At 35.3% G+C, this 21,483-nt stretch overlaps 1 protein-coding gene across 1 annotated transcript in view; it reads left to right on the forward strand.

Annotated features, from left to right (window-relative positions):
- The window catches only part of ADAMTS3 (ADAM metallopeptidase with thrombospondin type 1 motif 3), a 287,705-nt gene that overhangs the window by 246,509 nt on the left and 19,713 nt on the right, over positions 1–21,483 (forward strand). The window contains exons 7-17 of the mRNA XM_015138553.3: positions 1,452–1,608; positions 2,359–2,464; positions 2,847–2,990; positions 3,622–3,754; positions 6,382–6,495; positions 8,525–8,670; positions 9,888–10,063; positions 11,174–11,307; positions 12,827–12,950; positions 16,281–16,361; positions 18,129–18,292. Of these exons, the coding sequence (XP_014994039.3) occupies positions 1,452–1,608; positions 2,359–2,464; positions 2,847–2,990; positions 3,622–3,754; positions 6,382–6,495; positions 8,525–8,670; positions 9,888–10,063; positions 11,174–11,307; positions 12,827–12,950; positions 16,281–16,361; positions 18,129–18,292 (1,479 nt within the window). The remainder of the gene's footprint in view (positions 1–1,451; positions 1,609–2,358; positions 2,465–2,846; positions 2,991–3,621; positions 3,755–6,381; positions 6,496–8,524; positions 8,671–9,887; positions 10,064–11,173; positions 11,308–12,826; positions 12,951–16,280; positions 16,362–18,128; positions 18,293–21,483) is intronic.

Consider the following 21,483-nt stretch of genomic DNA (forward strand, 5'->3'; position numbering starts at 1 on the left):
AAGTTGTACATTTAGGAAATAGGAAAAATCCATGTGTTTGCATTTCATTAAATAGTTAACATCCACGTATCATTTTATAATGATAGAGTGTCATCGACCTTTATCACATAAGCCTGACCTACTTTATATTGCCAACAAGGAATATGAGTTAACCCCAGCTGGAAATAACAGCCTCCAATCGGTGGTTAAAGCATTTGTTTGGAAAAGCATGTGATCAGTATATTAAAAAAGGCAGCTGATTTTATTAAGAATGTAAACACTGGTAATAACATTTGCTGAACTGTAACAAAATTCAGCCTGTCAGTCAAATAGGGACTGACTTTTGGTTCCAAGTTCAAATTTCATTTCATCAGAACTACTCTGAGAAGTGTGGCTAGTGGGTTCTTGAAGGTTGGGCCCTTTTCCTCCTGAACTTTTAACTCCTGACCCTAATGTGATGGTAGCAACATTCAACGAACTTCTTTTCTTATATCAGAACTGGAAGAGTCCACCCCTCTTCAGTAGCGTAAAGTTTAAAAAAATGGGAGTTTTTCTTTTTGTTTTTTAGTGTAAAGTTAATGTAATTTGATGGTTCTCCATAGACTAAGATTTCACCAGCCTTGCCAACTCATGGAAGAATTCATATTCTCCCCAAATGTTGATTAATTCTGGATCATAAAAAATAAACAAAAATCTTAATTAATATTTTATACATTCACATCTCTGGAAAAACATGCCAGAATCTTTCTCAATATTTTTGTTCTTACTTCTATGAAACTCAAATCTAAGCTGAACCAGGAATTATTTAGACTACTAAAATTATTACCTAAATGGTTAATATTAAGTTGCCTCACAATAGCAAATTGCAGTATCAAACATTCCTGTACTTTGGGAGGCCAAGGCAGGCAAATCATTTGAGGTTAGGAGTTTCAGACCAGCCTGACCAGCATGGTGAAACCCCATCTCTACTAAAAATACACACACACACACATACACACACACACAAAAGAATAGCAGGGATGATGGTGGGCGCCTGTAATCCCAGCTACTTAGGAGGCTAAGGCACGAGAATTGCTTAAACCCGAGAGGCAGAGGTTGCAGTGAGTTCAGATCATGCCACTGCACCTCAGCCTGGGTGAGAGAGTGAGATTCTGTCTCAGACAAAATAAAACCATTCTCATAAATGGTATCACTTGACTTTCCCACAGGTAAAATTGTGAGATTCTCTCTCAAACGTAACAAAACCATTCTCATAAATGGCATTATTTGACTTTCACACAGGTAAAATTATTATTAAAATATCCCTCATGGGCATTACGATTCATAAATCACAGTGAATATCAAAATAAGCCCTAAATATTATTGAATCATTGTTTAAATACTTTAATCTCAAATTCAACTTCAGAGAAAATTATCAAACAAAGCCTTTGGGAAATTGTCATGTGTGGCTTTAACATATTGTTTTCTCTTAGTCCATCAGCCTCATAGAAAGGGGAAACCCATCCAGAAGCTTGGAGAATGTGTGTCGCTGGGCGTCCCAGCAACAAAGATCTGATCTCAACCACTCTGAACACCATGACCATGCAATTTTTTTAACGAGGCAAGACTTTGGACCTGCTGGAATGCAAGGTATTGCCATCAATATGTAGAAGAAATACTTAAGGTCATGACTTTTAAAAAGCAATCCTAAATCAGGCAGTCTGTTCAAATGTTCAGCTCTCCACCACCACTTTCCACCACACTCCGGCCAAGCATACATTTTCTTTCTGATGCTTCCAGTGACTTCTGTGGAGTTCTCAATGCTAAAAGCCACTTAAATACCATCATAAATTATACTTGCTTTTAAAATAGTGATTGTGCATTTGGGGCATGGAGGGGATGCTGTAAAATGCAGTGTGATTTCCACTAACTGTTTGGAATGAAAAAAGAGATGCCATGAGAAATGACTGCTGCCAAAGAGCTTTCTTCCAAAGTCAGCTTACATTTATCTAATAAATTCTGATGTGGACTTTGGAAGAAGCAGACTGATGATTTTCTTTTCAACATTGATGGAATTTCTGGCTTCCTTCATCAGTACCACGATATGAAGGACCATTTACTAAAACAGAAAGACAGGGCTTAGCTGGTGGGCAGAAGAGAATGGTAACCCCGGGCCATTCCTTCCCTTAGGAAAGGAGAAAATGCAGACACAGTGAATCTTTTTAGAGACCGTTACCTGTGGCTTTCCCAAGAGAATGTGACACAATGCTAGTAGGGAAATAAAGCTGCCCATGTTTCCTGAAAGGCTTTTAGTTTTTTTCCCCTAGGCAAAGGTCCAGTTGTAATTCTTAATGAGTCTTCTCATAAAATGAAAATAAAAGTAATTGTTATTCTCTACAGGATATGCTCCAGTCACCGGCATGTGTCATCCAGTGAGAAGTTGTACCCTGAATCATGAGGATGGTTTTTCATCTGCTTTTGTAGTAGCCCATGAAACAGGCCATGTGTAAGTCACTGCTGACAGCTATAAAGCCAAAAAATGATCTTTTCTTTCCTGCTTCTCCCAGTATTGTTTCCTCTTTGGGCAGAATGCATGCCAGCATGCAATTCTTGTCTTTTGCCAAGTGTGAAGAACTGCAAACAGAGAAGAGGTCATGCACTGAAACTAAATGAGTGACTGGCTTGCAGAGGCACTCCTGTGGTTTTCAGAGCTATAGAATAAGAAAGGCATTTCTGTCAGGTTGCTGTCAATTTCTGTTTCTGTGACTTCTTCAAGAAAGCCACGCTGACTTAAAAATACGTTATTTCCCAGGGCTTATTTTCAAAACCAAAATTAAGTGAAGGCAGTAGCCCCTGATTCTTACCCCTGAGGTCTTTTTGTGTTCTAGGTTGGGAATGGAGCACGATGGACAAGGCAACAGGTGTGGTGATGAGACTGCTATGGGAAGTGTCATGGCTCCCTTGGTACAAGCCGCATTCCATCGTTACCACTGGTCCCGATGCAGTGGTCAAGAATTGAAAAGATATATCCAGTATGTCCCCTGCTGCGTGTCATGAGAGTATTTATTTTATAGCCTACAGACATAAAACTGACTCTTAGGATTTGATCATAGCAAAATTCCTAGTAAATGAAAACTATTATTGATAATAAACATTTTCTTATGACTTAGAAGATTCGGCACAACAATTTTATCATGGAGTCATAATACTTGAAGCCATAAGTCTACAATATAAGTAAATTTTTAACTGTAATGTAATTTTCCTTTAGTAAGTTGTTATAGAATCTTTGATTAATGGTCAAACTTGAGGTTGCGGGGAGGACGGTCATGTGGTTCCTGGATATGGTACCAGCTGTGCTCTACAGTATAGGTGTCAGGATGTGCCCTACCACACCATGTGGTGGTTTAATTAGTGACTCAAATAATCGTGGCTCTACTACACTCCTAAGTCATGCTTGGTTTACTTTCCTGGCATGAATACAGGTAAAGAGTCTTTTTCTAAATGGAACCGAAACCAAAACCTTAAATATATGTTTTTGCAAAATTGCTGTATGATCTGTGATGAAATTCTAAAGTATATAAGCAAAGACTACTTTTTTTTTAAATCAGGACCTGATTTTTTTTAATGAACATTTAACTACATGCAATGTTTTTCTTCCTACAGTTCCTATGACTGTCTCCTTGATGACCCTTTTGATCATGATTGGCCTAAACTCCCAGAACTTCCTGGAATCAATTACTCTATGGATGAGCAATGTCGTTTTGACTTTGGTGTTGGCTATAAAATGTGCACTGCGGTATGTTGCTCCCAGTTGATGCAGATGTTGCATCTCGAAATCTGTTTGTGTAGCTCCTGCTTGGTGAGATTTGCAGACTCACTGGTGCAAGTATAATAATATCTAGCAATTATTTTGTGTTCATTGTGTTGCTATGTGCTACAGCTACATGCTTTAAATGTATTGTCTTATTTAATTCTCATGACAGACTAGAAGAGAGCTGATGTACTTTTATTTTATAGAAGATAAAACCAAGACTTAGAGATTAAGCAACTTGCTTAAGGCACACAACTGGTAAACAGGGGAACTGGACTTTGAAACCAAGGCTGCCAGGCTCGAATCTTCACGTTCTTTTCATCCCCTGGTTTTTGTGACTTTCAGAGAAGATGACTGTTAAGCCTTAGATTTATTGCTTTTCTTTAGCTTGATGGCAGAATTCCATGTATGTGTGACCATAGGGAAGGATTGTGCTGGTATAGTCTAATAAAAGAATCATATGGCATAGCATGGAGGTCAGGACCTTGGGTCAGGTCCTGGATCTGATACTTTCTTTTTTTTTTTTTTTTTTTGAGACAGACTCTTGCTCTGTCACCCAGGCTGGAGTGCAGTGGCACGATCTCGGCTCACTGCAACCTCCGCCTCCCGAGTTCAAGCAATTCTCCTGCCTCAGCCTCCCGAGTAGCTGGGATTACAGGCGTGCTCCACCACTCCCAGCTAACTTTTTTGTATTTTTAGTAGAGACGGGTTTTACTATATTGGCCAGGCTGATCTCAAACTCCTGACTTTGTGATCCACCCACCTCGGCCTCCCAAAGTGCTGGGATTACAGGCATGAGCCACTGTACCCAGCTGACGCTTTTTAAATGTATAACCTTGGGCACTATATTTAATCTCTCTGGCCTACTTTCCTCATGTGTAATATGTGAAGAATGATAGTATTTATCTGATAAGATTGGTGTGAGGATTAAATTTGATAATATAATTAAAGTGCTTAACACAAGAAAGGCACATGTATATGTTCAGTGGAATCCATTAAAACCAGTCTTCCCTGTAACTATTCACATTAGAGTTATGTTTCATTAAATTTCCATATTGGTCTTTAGTAGTTCATTAAAAAAAAAGAAAGAAAGAAAGAAAGAAAGACTTTTTCTATGTTGGAGCAAGCTTTGTATGTTAGAGCAAGGAACATAAGTATTTCATGGGGCTAGAAAGAAATTGATCTGCTGTTTGAAGCCCTCTATATACAACCATTTGGTCTGTCTATAAAGTATACACTGTGAGCTCCTAATTACTTGCATTAATGTTTTAGATGGGAGAATTTTCTAAAGCTTTGACTTAATGTCATGCAAAAGTAGAATTTCCACCTTCGGTAATAAGGATTAGAACAGAAAACCCACATCTGAAAATTTGTACTAATAAAAAAATTTCTATGCACATAAAGGTGTATTAGGTAATTAGCAGTATAGGCAATAGATATGTGGATAAGCTGTTGTTTGATATTTTTAAACATCTAGATAATGATTGGTAAGATGTTTACATTTAGAGAGAAAAAGAGCAAACAAGCAAAGAGCACACACAAATATACATGTTTGCTTATACAAACATTTGGACATTATAATGTGGGGTGTTAGGAAAATAAAAACCATTCTGAAGAGTATGAAAACCAAGACTCTAGTCTCGTGCTGTTACTGTCTTACTTGTAACCATAACTATAGCCCTAACCCGTAACCCATATTTCTCAGCTATGGATTGGTATGAGAATCAAATATATGGAAAATATTTCATAAACTGTATGAATGTATTATGATATTTTGTTGCACCTGGAATACTTTATCTTACACAGAAACTTTGACAATTTTTTTCTTCTTTTGGTCAACTATTTATAAGTATTAATTATTATCATTATTATTATTATTATAATTTTGAGATGGTGTCTTGTTCTGTCACTCAGGCTAGAGGGTACAGTGGCGCAATCTTGGCTCACTGCAACCTCTACCTCGTGGGTTCCAGCAATTCTTCTGCCCCAGCCTCCCAAATACCTGGGATTGTAGGCATGCACCAATGTGCCTGGCCAATTTTTTTGTATTTTTAGTAGAGACGGGGTTTCACCATGTTGACCAGGTTGGTCTCAAACTCCTGACCTCAGGTGATCCATCTATCTCAGCTTCCCAAAGTGCTGGGATTACAGGCATGAGCCACTGCGCCCAGCCCTTTTATTATTTATATTCAATAATCTATCTCATACCTACAGAAATAAAGAAAAGATATTTTGATAGCTTGAGAGCTGCCAAACCATTATATTTTCATATTTACAATATTCATGATAATTACTAAGTCTTTAGAAAATTTCCACATTGTCTATTTGAAAAACAAAACATAGAAACATCAAGAAAAAACATTGAAAGTCAACCAGATAATCTCAGACAAATCATTGTTTATCATTGTTATTTTAGAAAAGAAGAATAAAAGTGTTTTCTACCTGAAAATCTTATGCAGTTTTTTTTTTTTTTTTAACATGTCACAACTTTGGCTATTAACTTGAAATAAACACATCCAAGAAACAGGACAGAAGAAACTATATAGAATATATTTTTGGTGCATGTCATGCTAGCTGAGAGTTCACTGAGAATTTGATTATCTATCTTCCAGTTCCGAACCTTTGACCCATGTAAACAGCTATGGTGTAGCCATCCTGATAATCCCTACTTTTGTAAGACTAAAAAGGGACCTCCACTTGATGGGACTGAATGTGCTGCTGGAAAAGTGAGTATATCTATTTACACAATAAATATGTAACATGTTGCATAATTATCATCTTTAAAGGTCTGGAAAGTGGTGAATACAGCTGCACTGTCATTTTTATGTGAAAATCATAGTATGCAAGGTTTTATTATAGTAATGTACTAAGAGAGTATACTAGATCCCTGTGGCTAAGGTAACAAATTATCACAAACTTGGTGGCTTGAAACAATGGATATTTATTCCCTCACAGTTCTAGAGGCCAGAAGTCAAAAATCAATTTCAATGAACTGAAATCAATGTGTGGGCAGAGCCATTCTCCCTCGAGAGGCTCTAGTTGAGAATCTTTTCTTTGCTTCTTCCAGTGTCTGGTGGCCACCCCACATTTCTTGCTTTGTAGCTACACCACTCCAGTTTCTGCTTCTGTGGCCACATTGCCTTTTCCTCATTTTGTGGGTCAAGTCTCCCTCTACCCCTCTCTTATAAGGATACATGTAATGGCATTTAGGACCCCATGGATACATTTTTAAATGTTTAAGTTGATCACATTTGCAAAGACCCTTTTTCCAAATAAGCTAACATTTACCGGTTCCAGGGATTAAGACTTGATATCTTTGGGACTACAATTCAGCCCACTATTGTCAGACTAGGAAGAAGCAACTCAGCAGACCATCTGCCCCCCGGTAGTGGGATCTGATTGACCTGCTGGCATCCCATTCCTTGTGAAAGTTGCCCAGAAATAAAGTCATGTGAACTTATACAGAAGATTTGGCCTTGTTCCTTAGGGAAGGATGCCCAGAGGTTTTAAATCTCAAATTGTGTAGTCAGGATTGAATGCTCAGAAATTGGCTTAGTGCCAAGCTACGCTACTCATAAGGGCAAAGATCCCAAAACAAAGGCATGTTAAGAACTCAAGTTGAAGAGCTTTGACTAGTTTAGAAATAAGAAATTGTAGGCAGGACTAAAACCTGGTACAGAAGATTTATATGGCGTTTAGTTCTTTCAAAGCTCAATTTCAAATGTGTATAAACTGTACTTGTGACAAGGATTATATGCTTATTAATAATAAAACCTGTCTTTTTAAGTATTTGTACTATATTAGGCACTATGCAAAGCACATTATATACAATGTTTTGCTTTGGGAAAATTCAATATCATAAACTTCTGACTAGAAACAAGAGCATAACGAGTTGATTCATTTTTGCTTTATAAAAATTATATAATTAACTTTTTAACATCCAACTTTCTTAAATATATTGGTGTTATATTGAAATTTATAAAAGTTGAGTTTTAACAAATGCTTTTATTGTATGTAGTATGAAAAAGTAAGTCAAAATGTTGGAGAGGAAAATGACTAACATCTCTTGAGCACCTGCTGTATGCAGGGCACTCTAAGCTAGGTGCCTCTATAGTATTAGAGTTCTGGTAGCCCCACTTAATTACTTCTTGGTCAGATGGCCTTCAGCTACTACTGATGAACCTTTCTGGGCTTCAATTTTCCTCATCTAATTGGTGATGATTATATATATGACCCATCTATCTCTCAGAATCATTGTGAATGAAAAAATTTAAAAGTTAAATAAAAGTGCTTTGAAAGCTGCATAGGTTTTGGACATGTTATATTATTATCTAAGTCAAGACATATTTTATGTTATCATTTTTAAAAAGATCATATAGCCCTCAAAATATTCTGCTATGAGATAGGTAGTGACAGATGCAGGGTAAAATATTACCAACTGTGCAAGCTGGGTGCTCAAAGAGTTCTTATTGATTATAATGTTTGATGCTCACTGGTGAATGTATTATTTAAAAATTTAGTCTGAGTGAATGTTGTTTTTCCATTTTAATTTTATACTTGAAAAATACAAGTCTAAATTACCCTTTGATAGGGTATATTAATGATACAATTGCTTTTGGATAATTTTAAATGCATCTCCATCTGGAAGAAAAAAGAGCATCTAGTCAAAGCCCTTTAACTAGATGGTTCTTGTATAACAACTTCAGCTTTAGTGTGCGCATGATTTTAATAATTACCCTTTGTCATTTTCCTAAGTGGTGCTATAAGGGTCATTGCATGTGGAAGAATGCTAATCAGCAAAAACAAGATGGCAATTGGGGGTCATGGACTAAATTCGGCTCCTGTTCTCGGACATGTGGAACTGGTGTTCGTTTCAGAACACGCCAGTGCAATAATCCCATGTGAGTATATCCTTGTAATTCTTATTATTTTTGGAGAAACCAGAAAATACTTCAATATTATGTTATTAGTATTCTGTTTTATAAAGTGCACGTAAAACACAGGGCAGGAAAAGAAATTGTTCACGATTCATAAACCAGTCTGTGTTTTCGATACATCTCCATTCATCAGTCCTGTGACAAGCAGTCAGTGATGAAGATAAGAAGATCAAATGGAGATTGAATATTTGTAAAGAAGTTGCTGTTCAGGAATATTAAGAAGCTGAACAAGGAAAAAGTAGGTCACTGTGCCCTAAGGGCATGGGCATGGGCACTGCGAGATCAACTGCCAGAAGCAAGGGAGTGTCCAGGAAAGAGCGGTACCAAGCATACAGACTCACTCTCTTCAGGGAGTGGAACGTGATTGCTTCAGAGGAGGGCAAAAGAAAGATTGTGATAGAAGGCCAGGTGACTGTTGGGGGAAAGTTATCCATTCATTCACTCAGACTACAATTATTGAATCCCTATTGTGTGCTCAGCAATCTTTATGAAGAAAAAAACAACTGAATTATCACATTTAGAGGATTCTTCCTTGTCTAGGGTTTAATATGTGAGCAGCTTTTTCTCTGTTTCTGGCAGCAGGATGGCTCTGAGCGTGTCTTTTGTAAGACTGTCTGATGCCACATACCTGCCTTCACAGGAAGAGATGATGGTAGTATTAGAAGTAACAAGGACAATAAAAATTAAAAGATCAGCTAAAGTTCATTATGTGCCAGGGTTTGTTAGGAGTGCTTTAAATAGTGTCAACTCATTTAATCTTCACAATTTTCCTCGAAGGAAGATACAGTATTATTTGCATTTTACATATGAGGAAAGCGAGTCATGGAGCAATGACCAAAGTTTCTTTGAGCTGCATCTATGTGTTTTATACATAGTGGAAAAATATCATTGTATTGATTCAATAGACATGCTTTTTTTTTTCTTATACACTTTTGCCATGCATTTAAAATACATGATTTGAAAAGCTGATTTATGTTGAGCTTTGTGTTTTGTTTTACTTTTCCACCCAGCAGGGAGAGAAGGGTGCTTTTGGAAAGGGACTGAAATTAGGAAGTATGAGTTCATTCACTTTGTGCTGGCAGCCCAGAAACTCTGGCTTTATGCACTCAAGCACTGTGTCTGCAAGCTTCAATTGCTAGACAGAAGCCAAAAGGCCTTTTTAAGTATTGTCTTTTCTTTAGGCCCATCAATGGTGGTCAGGATTGTCCTGGTGTTAATTTTGAGTACCAGCTTTGTAACACAGAAGAATGCCAAAAACACTTTGAGGACTTCAGAGCACAGCAGTGTCAGCAGCGAAACTCCCACTTTGAATACCAGAATACCAAACACCACTGGTTGCCATATGAACATCCTGACCGTGAGTAGCCTCCTGCTCTTCTCCCTGCTGTGTGGATGGTTACTCACAGTTTAAGCTTTGCCAGCACCAGTCCCATGGACTCTTGATCCCTACTTGGTAACTTAGGAAACTTGGTGCTTATAGGAGTAAGTTCTCCTCGGTTTCTAAGAATAAGGCTAAAGTACCCTTTCTGTAAAGAGGTAAGAATTGTGCAATAGTTCCTGGCAAGCAGCACGATCACCATCACTGGTGAAAGACCAGTGGAAAGGAATGCCTGGGAGAGATGTTGGAATTCCTGATTCAACCAAAATCCCTCTACTAGGAAATACTTCTGGAATTTTGTGATCTTTCCTTTCTGAACGACTAGAGAAAAATCTAGTTCTTTGACAATTGAGTCAAGACCAAGAGAAAGATCATTATTTAATAACAAAAGATACCTTATAACCTTTTACTTTTGTACTATCGACTAGTTTAAAAAATACATTTGGAAATTTTCTTTTAATGTTTCACTTCTTACTTCTGAATTTTTGGTTAAATATGTCCAAGTGGCAACTTTTTGCCATACTTCTTATTTGAGTGAATGAAAAGAAATAGTCATGTGATTACATACACCACTGGGTTCAGTTCAAATCCATCTTAAAGGAAAGAAGAATACACATAAGAATTCGAAGTTGCAACGCATTAAGAAGAAATGCATGCTTTTTATCTATTTTGGTGAAGTGAGTTGCATCCTGTAAGAGACAAAAACTGTGGTAGGTAATTGAGGCAAATCAGACATTCTTTCAGTGCTCTAATATTACAAAAACTAAACTGGTTTCAAATTAAAATTTATGTAAGAGCTATGGTGAAATCTAGGGTTGCCCGGGGCAGTCCCGGTTTATACCTGTTGTTCCTGCTATTACTAGAGCCCCTTTTCTAGTTTAGATGATAAATTATATGGTCACCTTAGCTAAAACAAATATGTCAGATGTACATACTTTTCTCCTTACTCCTCATTTTATTTGTTTATACAGTATTCCTTTTGTTTTTAGGAAATCACATTGAAACCTTATATTTAAAAATAAAACAAACTATGCTGTTCAAACATTCCATTTTATGTAAATAGTTAATTTTATCCTCCATCCTATGCAGCCAAGAAAAGATGCCATCTTTACTGTCAGTCCAAGGAGACTGGAGATGTTGCTTACATGAAACAACTGGTGCATGATGGAACGCGCTGTTCTTACAAAGATCCATATAGCATATGTGTGCGAGGAGAGTGTGTGGTAAGTTCAAATTGCTTCCCCAAAGGCTTTCTACAGTATCTACGTTTACTATCATTCATCTGCACATTTTTAATTTTTTAAACTATTTTATCTTTGAAATCACATTACAATAAGTGTCTATGAATAGTTCAGTAGCTAAAATAAATTTGGGAGACATTATACTTTCTCAGATCAAACTTTGGTCACTGGCAGAATCAAGGTTTAAATAATTTTCCTAATTTCCAGCCAAATGCCTTTTCTAAGTAACTCTGAGGCCTCTAGGTTGGGAATACAAATTGGTAATAATGCATTTGCTTCGGGTATTTCAGTAGCCATCTACTGTTAAAATACAAGGTCTTTTTAAAAATAATCAGTGCTAAGTGTATTTAATCTTTTGTTGTAAAGATAATAAGACATTTCTTTCTCACCTTCTAATCAATACTAACTTTAAATGCTAAATTTCACATTAGAACAAAAGTTGTTGAGAAGCAAACGTGGTTTTTTTTGCTCCATTTAATCTCATGTTAAAAATGCATTTTATTTCTTGTGTTCATAGTTAAATTGATATGAAATTATCTTATTAACTGAAACACTGCTCCTAATGTATATTTCCTATATACTTCAGCAAAACTGAAGTGTTGTATTAATGAGTCTAAAGTAATTGAGCTTACATTTTCCTGAAAGTATAGTATGTCTTGTTCAGCTTTTACCTGCCACAGTACTTAGTACATTAAATGTATGTGTTGTCTTTATTTTCCCTGCCACCTTTCATCCCATACTTTTGAGTGCAGTGGTGTATTGTGTATCATTATTCTACAATGATTTATATTAAGAACATGACTTGGTTCAGAAAATCTTCAGTATTTCCCCGTTTCATGGGAAAATGTAAATTCTTCCTGGTATTCAAGTCTTCTGCAGTCTGTTCCATGCAGATTTTTCACTGTTCTTTCCTTATCATGAAACACTAACCTTCCATTGGTTTAAATATGGGTTTAGATATTGACCTCTGAACCCACTTTCCATGAACATACAACCTCTCTGGCTTTGTTGTAACTCGTCTGCTCTCCTGAAACGCTTTTCCATTCTGTGCTTCTTTGGCCCCTGTGAAAGTCTTCACCACTCTTGTGAAGTTTTATCTCACATCCTAACCATCTTTTAAAGATTACACTAATATACAACTCACTATATTATCCATCATCATAAATGTGAGAGCAGCAAGGGAAAAGCACTTACTGTTTTTTTGTCTCCTCAGCATCAGCTACATCTGTGCTCATTATATGTGTGTTTGATGACTATGACAATTTAAAATGGTGTAAATATTTCATTGGACTAGAGGAAATATATTCTTTATTACTTAGGGTACAAGTCATTTGATTTTCCACTATTAAAAAAAAAAACTGAGGTATTAAAAATCATGACTACACTGGCAGTTCGCTGTAAATTGACTGACTGTGGGCCATGAAGGGTTCATCATTCTCTGGGATGTTGACCACTACTGGGCACTTTAAAATTAGCCACATTTGACATCTTCTCTCTCCAGAAAGTGGGCTGTGATAAAGAAATTGGTTCTAATAAGGTTGAGGATAAGTGTGGTGTCTGTGGAGGAGATAATTCCCACTGTCGAACCGTGAAGGGGACATTTACCAGAACTCCCAGGAAGCTTGGTAAGATGAGGTCTCTCATGAATTTACTATGCTTCTCTGTGATTTGTACTTTTTGAGGCTTCTTCTTTCAGAAATGCAGCATTTTCTCTATAAACATAACCAAAATTTAGCTGCTGATTTATTGTTATTCAGATTACCTTTTAAGGAACTTAAAAAAAAAAAAAAAAACCACTTTGAATGAATTCATACTCCCTAGTGTCAATGATGAAAAAAATACATACTAAATTTAGAAAAGAAACAAATAAAATCAGTATCGGTTATACTAACTAGCCAAAATATGTGTTTTATTTTGCATTTTTAATAAAATGCAGATTGAATTATTAGAATTGATGTTTATTTTGAATTCCTGTTGCACATAAATTATTGATCAGGAGTTTAAAAATTACAAAACTTTAGATACAACTTTTAAAGTATCACATTAGTTATACTTATTTAAAAAGTGAACAGTTTTATCCTGTTTATAAATCTAGGAATCTTGGATCTGTATTTCACATAATTTTTAAAAATTTACTTTAAACAAAATTGAGGTACAACCAAAAACTAACCTGAGATGTAATTGCTCATCTCTGTAAATGTTTATGCTTGTTACATAGTCAATAACTTGGACTTAGACATACACTGAAGGTTCAAAGGCAGAACAAAAAGCTGTCGTCATACATCAAATAATAGGCAATATTATCCATAGTTTAATAATATTCATTGGAATTTTCATAAAAGATTTGTATACCAATATTTATTACTGAATAATTTCTTGAGTTCATATCAGATATTCAGTTCTTCAATAAGGATTTATTGGGCAAATGTTTCTGGGATTTCAGCACTTAAAGATAAATTTGATGTGGTGTTTGCTTAAGAAGATTTTCATGTCTTCCAAAGAGCTGCTGGTATCTTATAAAATCATGAAAGTAAAACAAAAACAAAGAAATACGGTTTACATTAAGTATATTGTCATCAGGGTGATTTTTCCTTTTATAAAAAAGTCTTCATCCAAATGAAATAATTCTCTTAGTTTCTTTTTTTTACTCCCATTATACCCCAGCTACCTAACTCAATTACTAGGAGACTATATTCTAATGTTTTTCTTGTTACTGATGTCTTTGCTATTCCTGTGTGATAAATTACTTTGTTTTGTACTTTGAAAATTGTTAAAAAGCAAATATTGCTGTTTCTGATTGATTGCATTATTTTAGTAAAGCAAAGAGAAATATAATTACATACATGTATTATGTTTCAGTGGAGTCAAATGTAATTTTCTTCATCTTGCTGTGAAATAATGTACTGTGCTTTCTTTATTCGAGTTACATTTTATTCTTTTCTTTTGGATGTAAAATAATTCATTTTGTTTTATTTCCACAGTGAATTAATGTAAAGAAAAGGTTTTTCCATGTTCATTCATTCTATATTATGTATAATATAAGGTATTGGTACTGTTTTTCAGATAGCTCAAACATTATGCTAAACTTGCAAATCAAGGCCAAAAGAACATTAGAAAATTTTCATCTGTCATACCAATTCAGACCGTTCAAAGATAATCTAACATCCATATCTTTGCACTAATATTGTCATCATAGTGATTTAATAGACTAATTAACCTTTTCCAACAGGAAAACATTTAAGCAAGAGATGCCATAAAGAATTGAAGTTGCTGGAAAATGAAATCTGCAAGTATTCAACTTCAAATCATCTACTTAGCCTTACTTTCATGCTTAGTCTTACTTTCATTGACTATTAACAGTTTATTGGCATTGTCTATTACAAATGCATTGTGACTTCACATAAACTTACAGAACATATTTTATATCTTGCCTAACAAAATATATGACTTATGAGATAGTCAATGAAACAACAAGACTTTGATAAACATGAACCCACCACTAATTAAAGACATTCTATTTAAGGGAAGACAAGAGGCGCTTTCACTTTACCCAAAGGAGCTCGTAATATTTCTCTTGCTGAAACAAGAGAAGCTAAAAACGTACTGGGTAAGTTGTAGCAAACTGCAGAAAGATGGGCATCCATAAATGGCATCAAGCTGTTTTGCTCTACTTGGCACCTTAAGCATGTTCCTTCTAGCCACTGTGTACTCAGACAAACATGGTGCATTTCATGTGTTAGACTATACCCCAGGCTAAAGTGCTCAACACCCTGATCTCAAAAGGACCACTTTATTTAGTTAGGACACTAATAAATATTGTGAAAAAGTTAGGTAAATCTATTCATAGTATATATTATTGTACATATACAAATGGCAAAAACACTTTTTTTTCTTATTTCATCAATAATTGTGGATTGATAACTGCATTTCTGTTAATACTCTCCGTAGAATATGTACTGGATGTTTCATAATGTATTGAAAGTGTAGGTTACAAAATCATCTTATATTCATTTATTTAATATGATAATGAGATGTATAACATCTGTTCTAATTGACCCGACTATTGTCAGGTCATAATATTTATGATTTATGGGCATAATATTAATTCTAAATGACTGTAAGATAATTTTTAGGACATGTGATAATATCAACATAGTATGTGATATATGACGTTTCCAGTAATAGGAATGATATATGATTGTAAAACCCAAAGCAACCAATTAAGCATATTGATTTTCTTATTTCTGGCTTAGGAGGTTTTGAGGTTAGGGTGCATATAAAGGCAATGCGTAACATAATTTGCACACATTTTCCAACTAAGTGGTTTAAAATCCACGTTGTCAATTTGGTAAAAATAGTCCCATCATAAAACTTGTCTAAAGCTTTAAAATTAATGCTGATCACAAGAAAAATGAAAGCACTGATTTTTCTGTTGTAACTCCTTTATAATAAAGAAGGCTTTAAATATGAAAATGTTTTAATAATTAGAAGTTTAGCTATCTATACTTCCCTCTTAGACTTTTAAAATAACATGTAGGCAGATAACATATCCCAAAAAGTTCACCACTTAAGTGAACTTTCATTAAAAGTTGACTCCACTTGAAAAGGATGGTTTAGAAAACTAGAATCACACAGAGGGACACAGGAAAGTATAGTATTTGCCTGAATTGTTGTTGACATCATTTGAAGGTCAATACAAGATAAGTGACTAATACATTGGTAACAAGATTAACTTTTTTCCCTCTTTAATAAAAAAAAAAAAAGTTTCCTCTAATTTCATGTTGGATGTCACAAAAGCTACCAATGCTTAGAAGTTAATTTCTGAAACTGCTTCTTTAAATTTATGGATGCCCTCTTCTGCATGCAGAAGCAGTAAGAATGTAGTGCTCAACTAACCATGGTTATTGCTTTTGTTTTCTTCTTTGCTTCCTACAATATTTACTACACATGCAAAGGGTACCTTAAGATGTTTGATATACCCCCTGGGGCTAGACATGTGTTAATCCAAGAAGACGAGGCTTCTCCTCATATTCTTGGTAAGTGTTTCTGTCTGCTGGCTCTGCTTCAACATGCACTGAAACATTGAAATGTCAAAGAAATCATAAATATAGATATGTGTATATGTACATATGTATATGTACATATATGTGCATACACATATGTAAGAATCAAAATAATACATAAATGCATTAATTGAATGTTATGTAGGTTTTTTTGGTCATTTCTCCTAACTATGCTTACTTTAAAATAAAAAATAAAAACAAAAGAGCTTTAATTTTTTATGGAAACTGGGGTTGGTTCCTAATTATATGAGGGAAAAAATCATTTGACAAGCTTATATTTCTTATACACTTTTTGCTCTGTAATAGGGGATAAGAAAATAAATATGTTAATAAAATCAACTAAATTAAGGAATATCAGAAAAATTCATCATACTTATGTTGACAAATAAGTTCTGATATTTTGATTGATCCAATACTGTATATTGTCTTATTTTTATTGTATTTTACATTCTTTGAAAAGCAACCACAGGTGAATTTTAGTAATCTAATCTTAAATTATTCTAATATCTGACATGTGTCAGGTTTTTGACTGGCACATGCAGATCCATTTGCCACAGAGAGCTGATTATAATTTCCACAAGGAGATTTTTTTTTCTTTTGTGAGAAGATTACATGGAAATGTCACTTTAAAGAGGTATAAATTTAAATTGTATAGACAAGTGTAAACATAACTTTCCTATTCCTTGGCCTATAAGAACACTAAGATAATTTCCGAAACTAAGACATCACATATCAACTTCATGAGAATTTACAGCAAATCATTTTATTTCAGTTGTGACTTTAAAAAATGAATTGTTTTATGGTGTTTCATAGAATTTTTAAACATATTTAAATTATGTTCACTACTAAATGTAATAATAGTCTAGAAGTCAGCTATCGTTCTTTCTCCAGTATTTAAAATTCCTTGTTTTTCATCCTAGAATTCATATTAATGTCCTTGGAAAAAATAGACCAGTTTAAAGCCTGAGAGGAATAGATACATTTAATTAAAATTACTCATGTTTTCTACACATTTTCAATAATGGTAGTAACATGAAATTTTGCTTTCTAATATAACATTATATTCTGATAAACAAATCTAAAATTTAAAATCCTAGTCATTATTTTTTACTCATTAAGCCAGCATTTTATTTCATTTTATAATATGTAATAAATGTATACTACGTTAAGAATTCCATTAGCAGTAAGCAGCTTTTCCTAACTATATGAGTAGGTGATATGGCTCTGAAATTTTACAATCATGAGAACTAAATTGTTGGCCTGAAAAATTACTTCAACTATGTTGGATGACTATAAATATTTTGACCAACTTTTTTAAAAATGCAATAAATAAACCATTATGTTATATGCTATCCTAGCATAAATTGTTTCTATTAATTATTGAAAAAGTAGCTGTCATTTTCAAAATATTCCCAGTTTTGTAAGGAAATATATAGGATAAATGATTTAGAAACTATTAACCTCTTTGACGATGTTTTCAAATAGGAATATTTGCAAACATTATTTTTGCCTATTTAACCGTCTTGCCATATTTTTGACTAGTTAGGAATGCTTCGTGAGAGTTTTGAATGCCTAATCAAGACAATGGGAATAATATCAGAACTAACACCCATTTTGATTGCTTGCTACTAATAAAGAAATATGGTCATTGATTTGTAGAAAGGATATATGTGCGTGAATCTTCAGCACTTAATATGATAAAATAAAATGTATACTGGTTACTCATTTTTCTTCCTTTAGCTATTAAGAACCAGGCTACAGGACATTATATTTTAAATGGCAAAGGGGAGGAAGCCAAGTCGCGGACCTTCATAGATCTTGGTGTGGAGTGGGATTATAACATTGAAGATGACGTTGAAAGTCTTCACACCGATGGACCTTTACATGATCCTGTTATTGTTTTGGTATGTGGCATTACGGGCTCATGGTATAGTTGGTTCAGCTTATTTTATAATTAATCTATCTGAAAACACTTTTAACTTGAACATTAAATGTACTTTGAACATTGAAAAATGAGTTGCCTTTTAAAATAATTCCATTTATCTTCCCCCCATTCTTTGTGCAATATTTTCATGTAATTTATTGTGTATATATATTATAAACTGAATAATGCAGCATTCTGATTTTTGACTTAAATAATCAGTTATCTTTTAAAGACAACACTAAAAGTAGATTTTTGTATTTACCCACATATTTACCATTTCGTATGCTTTTCATTCTAGTTTGTAAATCTAACGTTCCATCTAGTATCATTTACCTTCAGTATAAAGATCTTCCTTTAGCATTTCTTGTCGTGTGGGTGTATCGGCAAGTAATTCTCTCAGCTTTCAATGATCTGAAAATATATTTATTTTCACTCTCATTTTTGAAGGATATCTTTACTAGATATAGAATCTGAGGCTGCTAGTTTTTTGTTTTTTTTTGTTTCCTTTTTTCCCTTCTTTCAGCACTGTGTTTTTATGATCTTCTAGCGAGTTCCAAGGGTTTGGGGGCTGAGCAAAGAAAAAGATATGGCCACAAGGTGGCAGTAGCACACACACACTTTGAGCGCGGCCTCAGCCGGTTTGCAAGTGGGGCCACCATCCAGAGGACAGAAGGGCAAGGGAACTTCTGAGGAATAGGGGAATCTGAGGTGGTGTATGTGCCTAGGTGGTGTCATTCAGCAGCACAGCAGAGAGTCTGTGGGTCAGAGGGCTCCAAGGGAGGCAGCAGCGTGAGGTCCTTATAGCCGGAAGGTCTTATTCATATCTAGCAGACGTTGGATGCAGTTTCCTATAGCTGTGCAAAGCAGGCAGTCCCCAAATGGCTAAAACTCCCTCATTTGGGCAGCATTAAAAACAACTGGATGTATGAAAGTTTGTGTTTGGCAGCAGAGGGCTTTTGAGCTAACAGATCTCAGCCTGAGCCTGCTGTGAAGAAATAACCTAGGGGCCAATATACAGGAGCCCTCTTTTACTCATTTATACAGCATTTGCCTTCTAGAATCCATCATTTATGAAGAGAAGCCTCATTTATATCGCTGCACTGTGTGTAATATGTTAGTTTTCTCTTGCTGCCTTTTAAGATTTTCCTCTTCATCTTTTTGTTTTGTCTTGTTGGTTTAGCAGTTTGACTGTGACAGTTTACGGTGTTCTTTGTATGTCTTACGCTTGGGGTTCAGTGAGAATCTTGGCTTTGTAGGTTGATGTTTTTGACAAAATTTGGGTAAATTTCCCATGATGTCTTCTCCTTAATTGTTTTTCCCAAACCCTCACCCCCACCCCATCTTCCTCTTCTTTACTCCTAGGACTCATTTGAATCTGTTGAAATTGTTCCACAAGTCTCAGGCTCTGTTCATCCTTTTATAATATTTTTTTAAATACATTTTTCAGATTGGATTATTCCTTTTGAGCTCTAAGTCACTGTTTCTCTTATGTGATCTCCAGTCTGTCCTTGAGCCTATCCAGTAAATTTTTCATATCAGATAGTGTACTTTTCTTTTCTAGAATTTCCATTTGGTTCTTTTTGTTGTAATATCCATTTTTCGGCTGAATTTTCCATAATGTTCACTCATTACATCTAAGTTACACTTTAAGTTCTGGGTCTTCACGTTGTCTATTTTTGTTTTATGAATCACATTTCCTGCTTCTTTTTTTCTTGTACACTTGACATTTTGGAAGATAAATTGTAAGGTGTCTGGTTTTGTTCTGGCAGGCAGTTAAGTTATTGTCAGATCATCCTGATCCTTTAAGGCCTGGTTTTATTCTTCCTTGCAGCTAGTCTCTTTCAGTGTTGTCCTTCTTCCCATGGTGCGGACTTTCTTGGTGCCGGGCTCAGCCCTGCCTGGTTTTTGAATCTCTGTCCCTCTCCCAGCACCCCCCTCACCGTGGACTGCCTGGTGTCTTGACCATACACAGACCAACCCTCAGTCATGGACCCATGGAGATTTTTAGGTGATCTCTCTAAGCAGGCCCCTCTTCTTTAGTGCCCTGCTCTGAAGGTTCCAAACTCTAATCTATTTCCTCTGCTCAGTCAGACGGCTGGACTGGGCTTGGGCTCCTTCTCCCTGTGTCAGGGTCCAGAACCTGGCCCTTTTCAGGAATAAGACCCGGCTTGTTTCTCTTCTTACAAGGATTGGTGTCCTTTGTCATGTTATCCATTGCCAAAAAGAAAAAAAGTTTCTGCAAATATTTTGCCCAGTTGTACAGCTTTTAATACCAGGAAGACAACTCCATTACTCCCTCATGGGTGAAAGCAGAAGACAGCTACTTGATTTGAAATGTATTGTTAGTTTCTGTTTTATACAGAATTTTTATTTATTGGATTTCCTTTAAAATATTATACTAAAGTCAAATTGCTCCACTCAATTTTTAGTCTTTTTTCCTCTGAAAAGTGGTTCCCTTTTGAAATATCTGTTCGAAGCTTTTGCCCATTGTTAAAGTTGTTATATTTTCTTTTTGTTGAGTTGCGAGAGCTCTGTGTATATTCAAGTCCTCTGTGAAATACATGATTTGCAAATGTTTTCTTCCAGTCCATATGTTGTCTTCGTTCTTTTAGCAGTTTCTTTCATGGAGCAAAAATATTTTAGCTTTACCGAAGTCCAATTTATTAATGTTTTGTTTTGTGGATCAAGATTTTGGTGTTATGAAATTTTTTTGTGTCTAATCCAGCATCAAAACATTTTCTCCTACATTTTTTTGGTAACTGTCTTAGAGTTACACGTTTTACATTTAGGTATATGAATCACTTTGGGTTAATTTTGTATGAAGTATTAGGTCCTTATTTTTGCATATGGATGTCTATATTAGTTGTCTATTGTTATAAAACAAATTACCCTCAAACTTAATGGCTAAACACAAACATACTTACAGTTTCTGTGCAGCATGTATCTGGACACCACTTAATTGACTAGTTCTGGCACAGAGCATCTGATGAGTCTGCTGTCAACTGTGGCTAGAGTCATCTCAGAGCTTGACTGAGGGTTACTCTGCTTCCAAGCTTAGTCACATGGTTGCTTAAAGGCCTCAGATGACTGTTACCCAGCTTTTCCATGTGGCGGGTAGCAGTCCATGATTCCTTGCCACCTAAGCCTCTCCATAGGATGCGTATACATCCT

This window comes from Macaca mulatta, chromosome 5 (genome assembly GCF_049350105.2).
Source record: "Macaca mulatta isolate MMU2019108-1 chromosome 5, T2T-MMU8v2.0, whole genome shotgun sequence".
Lineage (NCBI taxonomy): Eukaryota > Metazoa > Chordata > Mammalia > Primates > Cercopithecidae > Macaca > Macaca mulatta.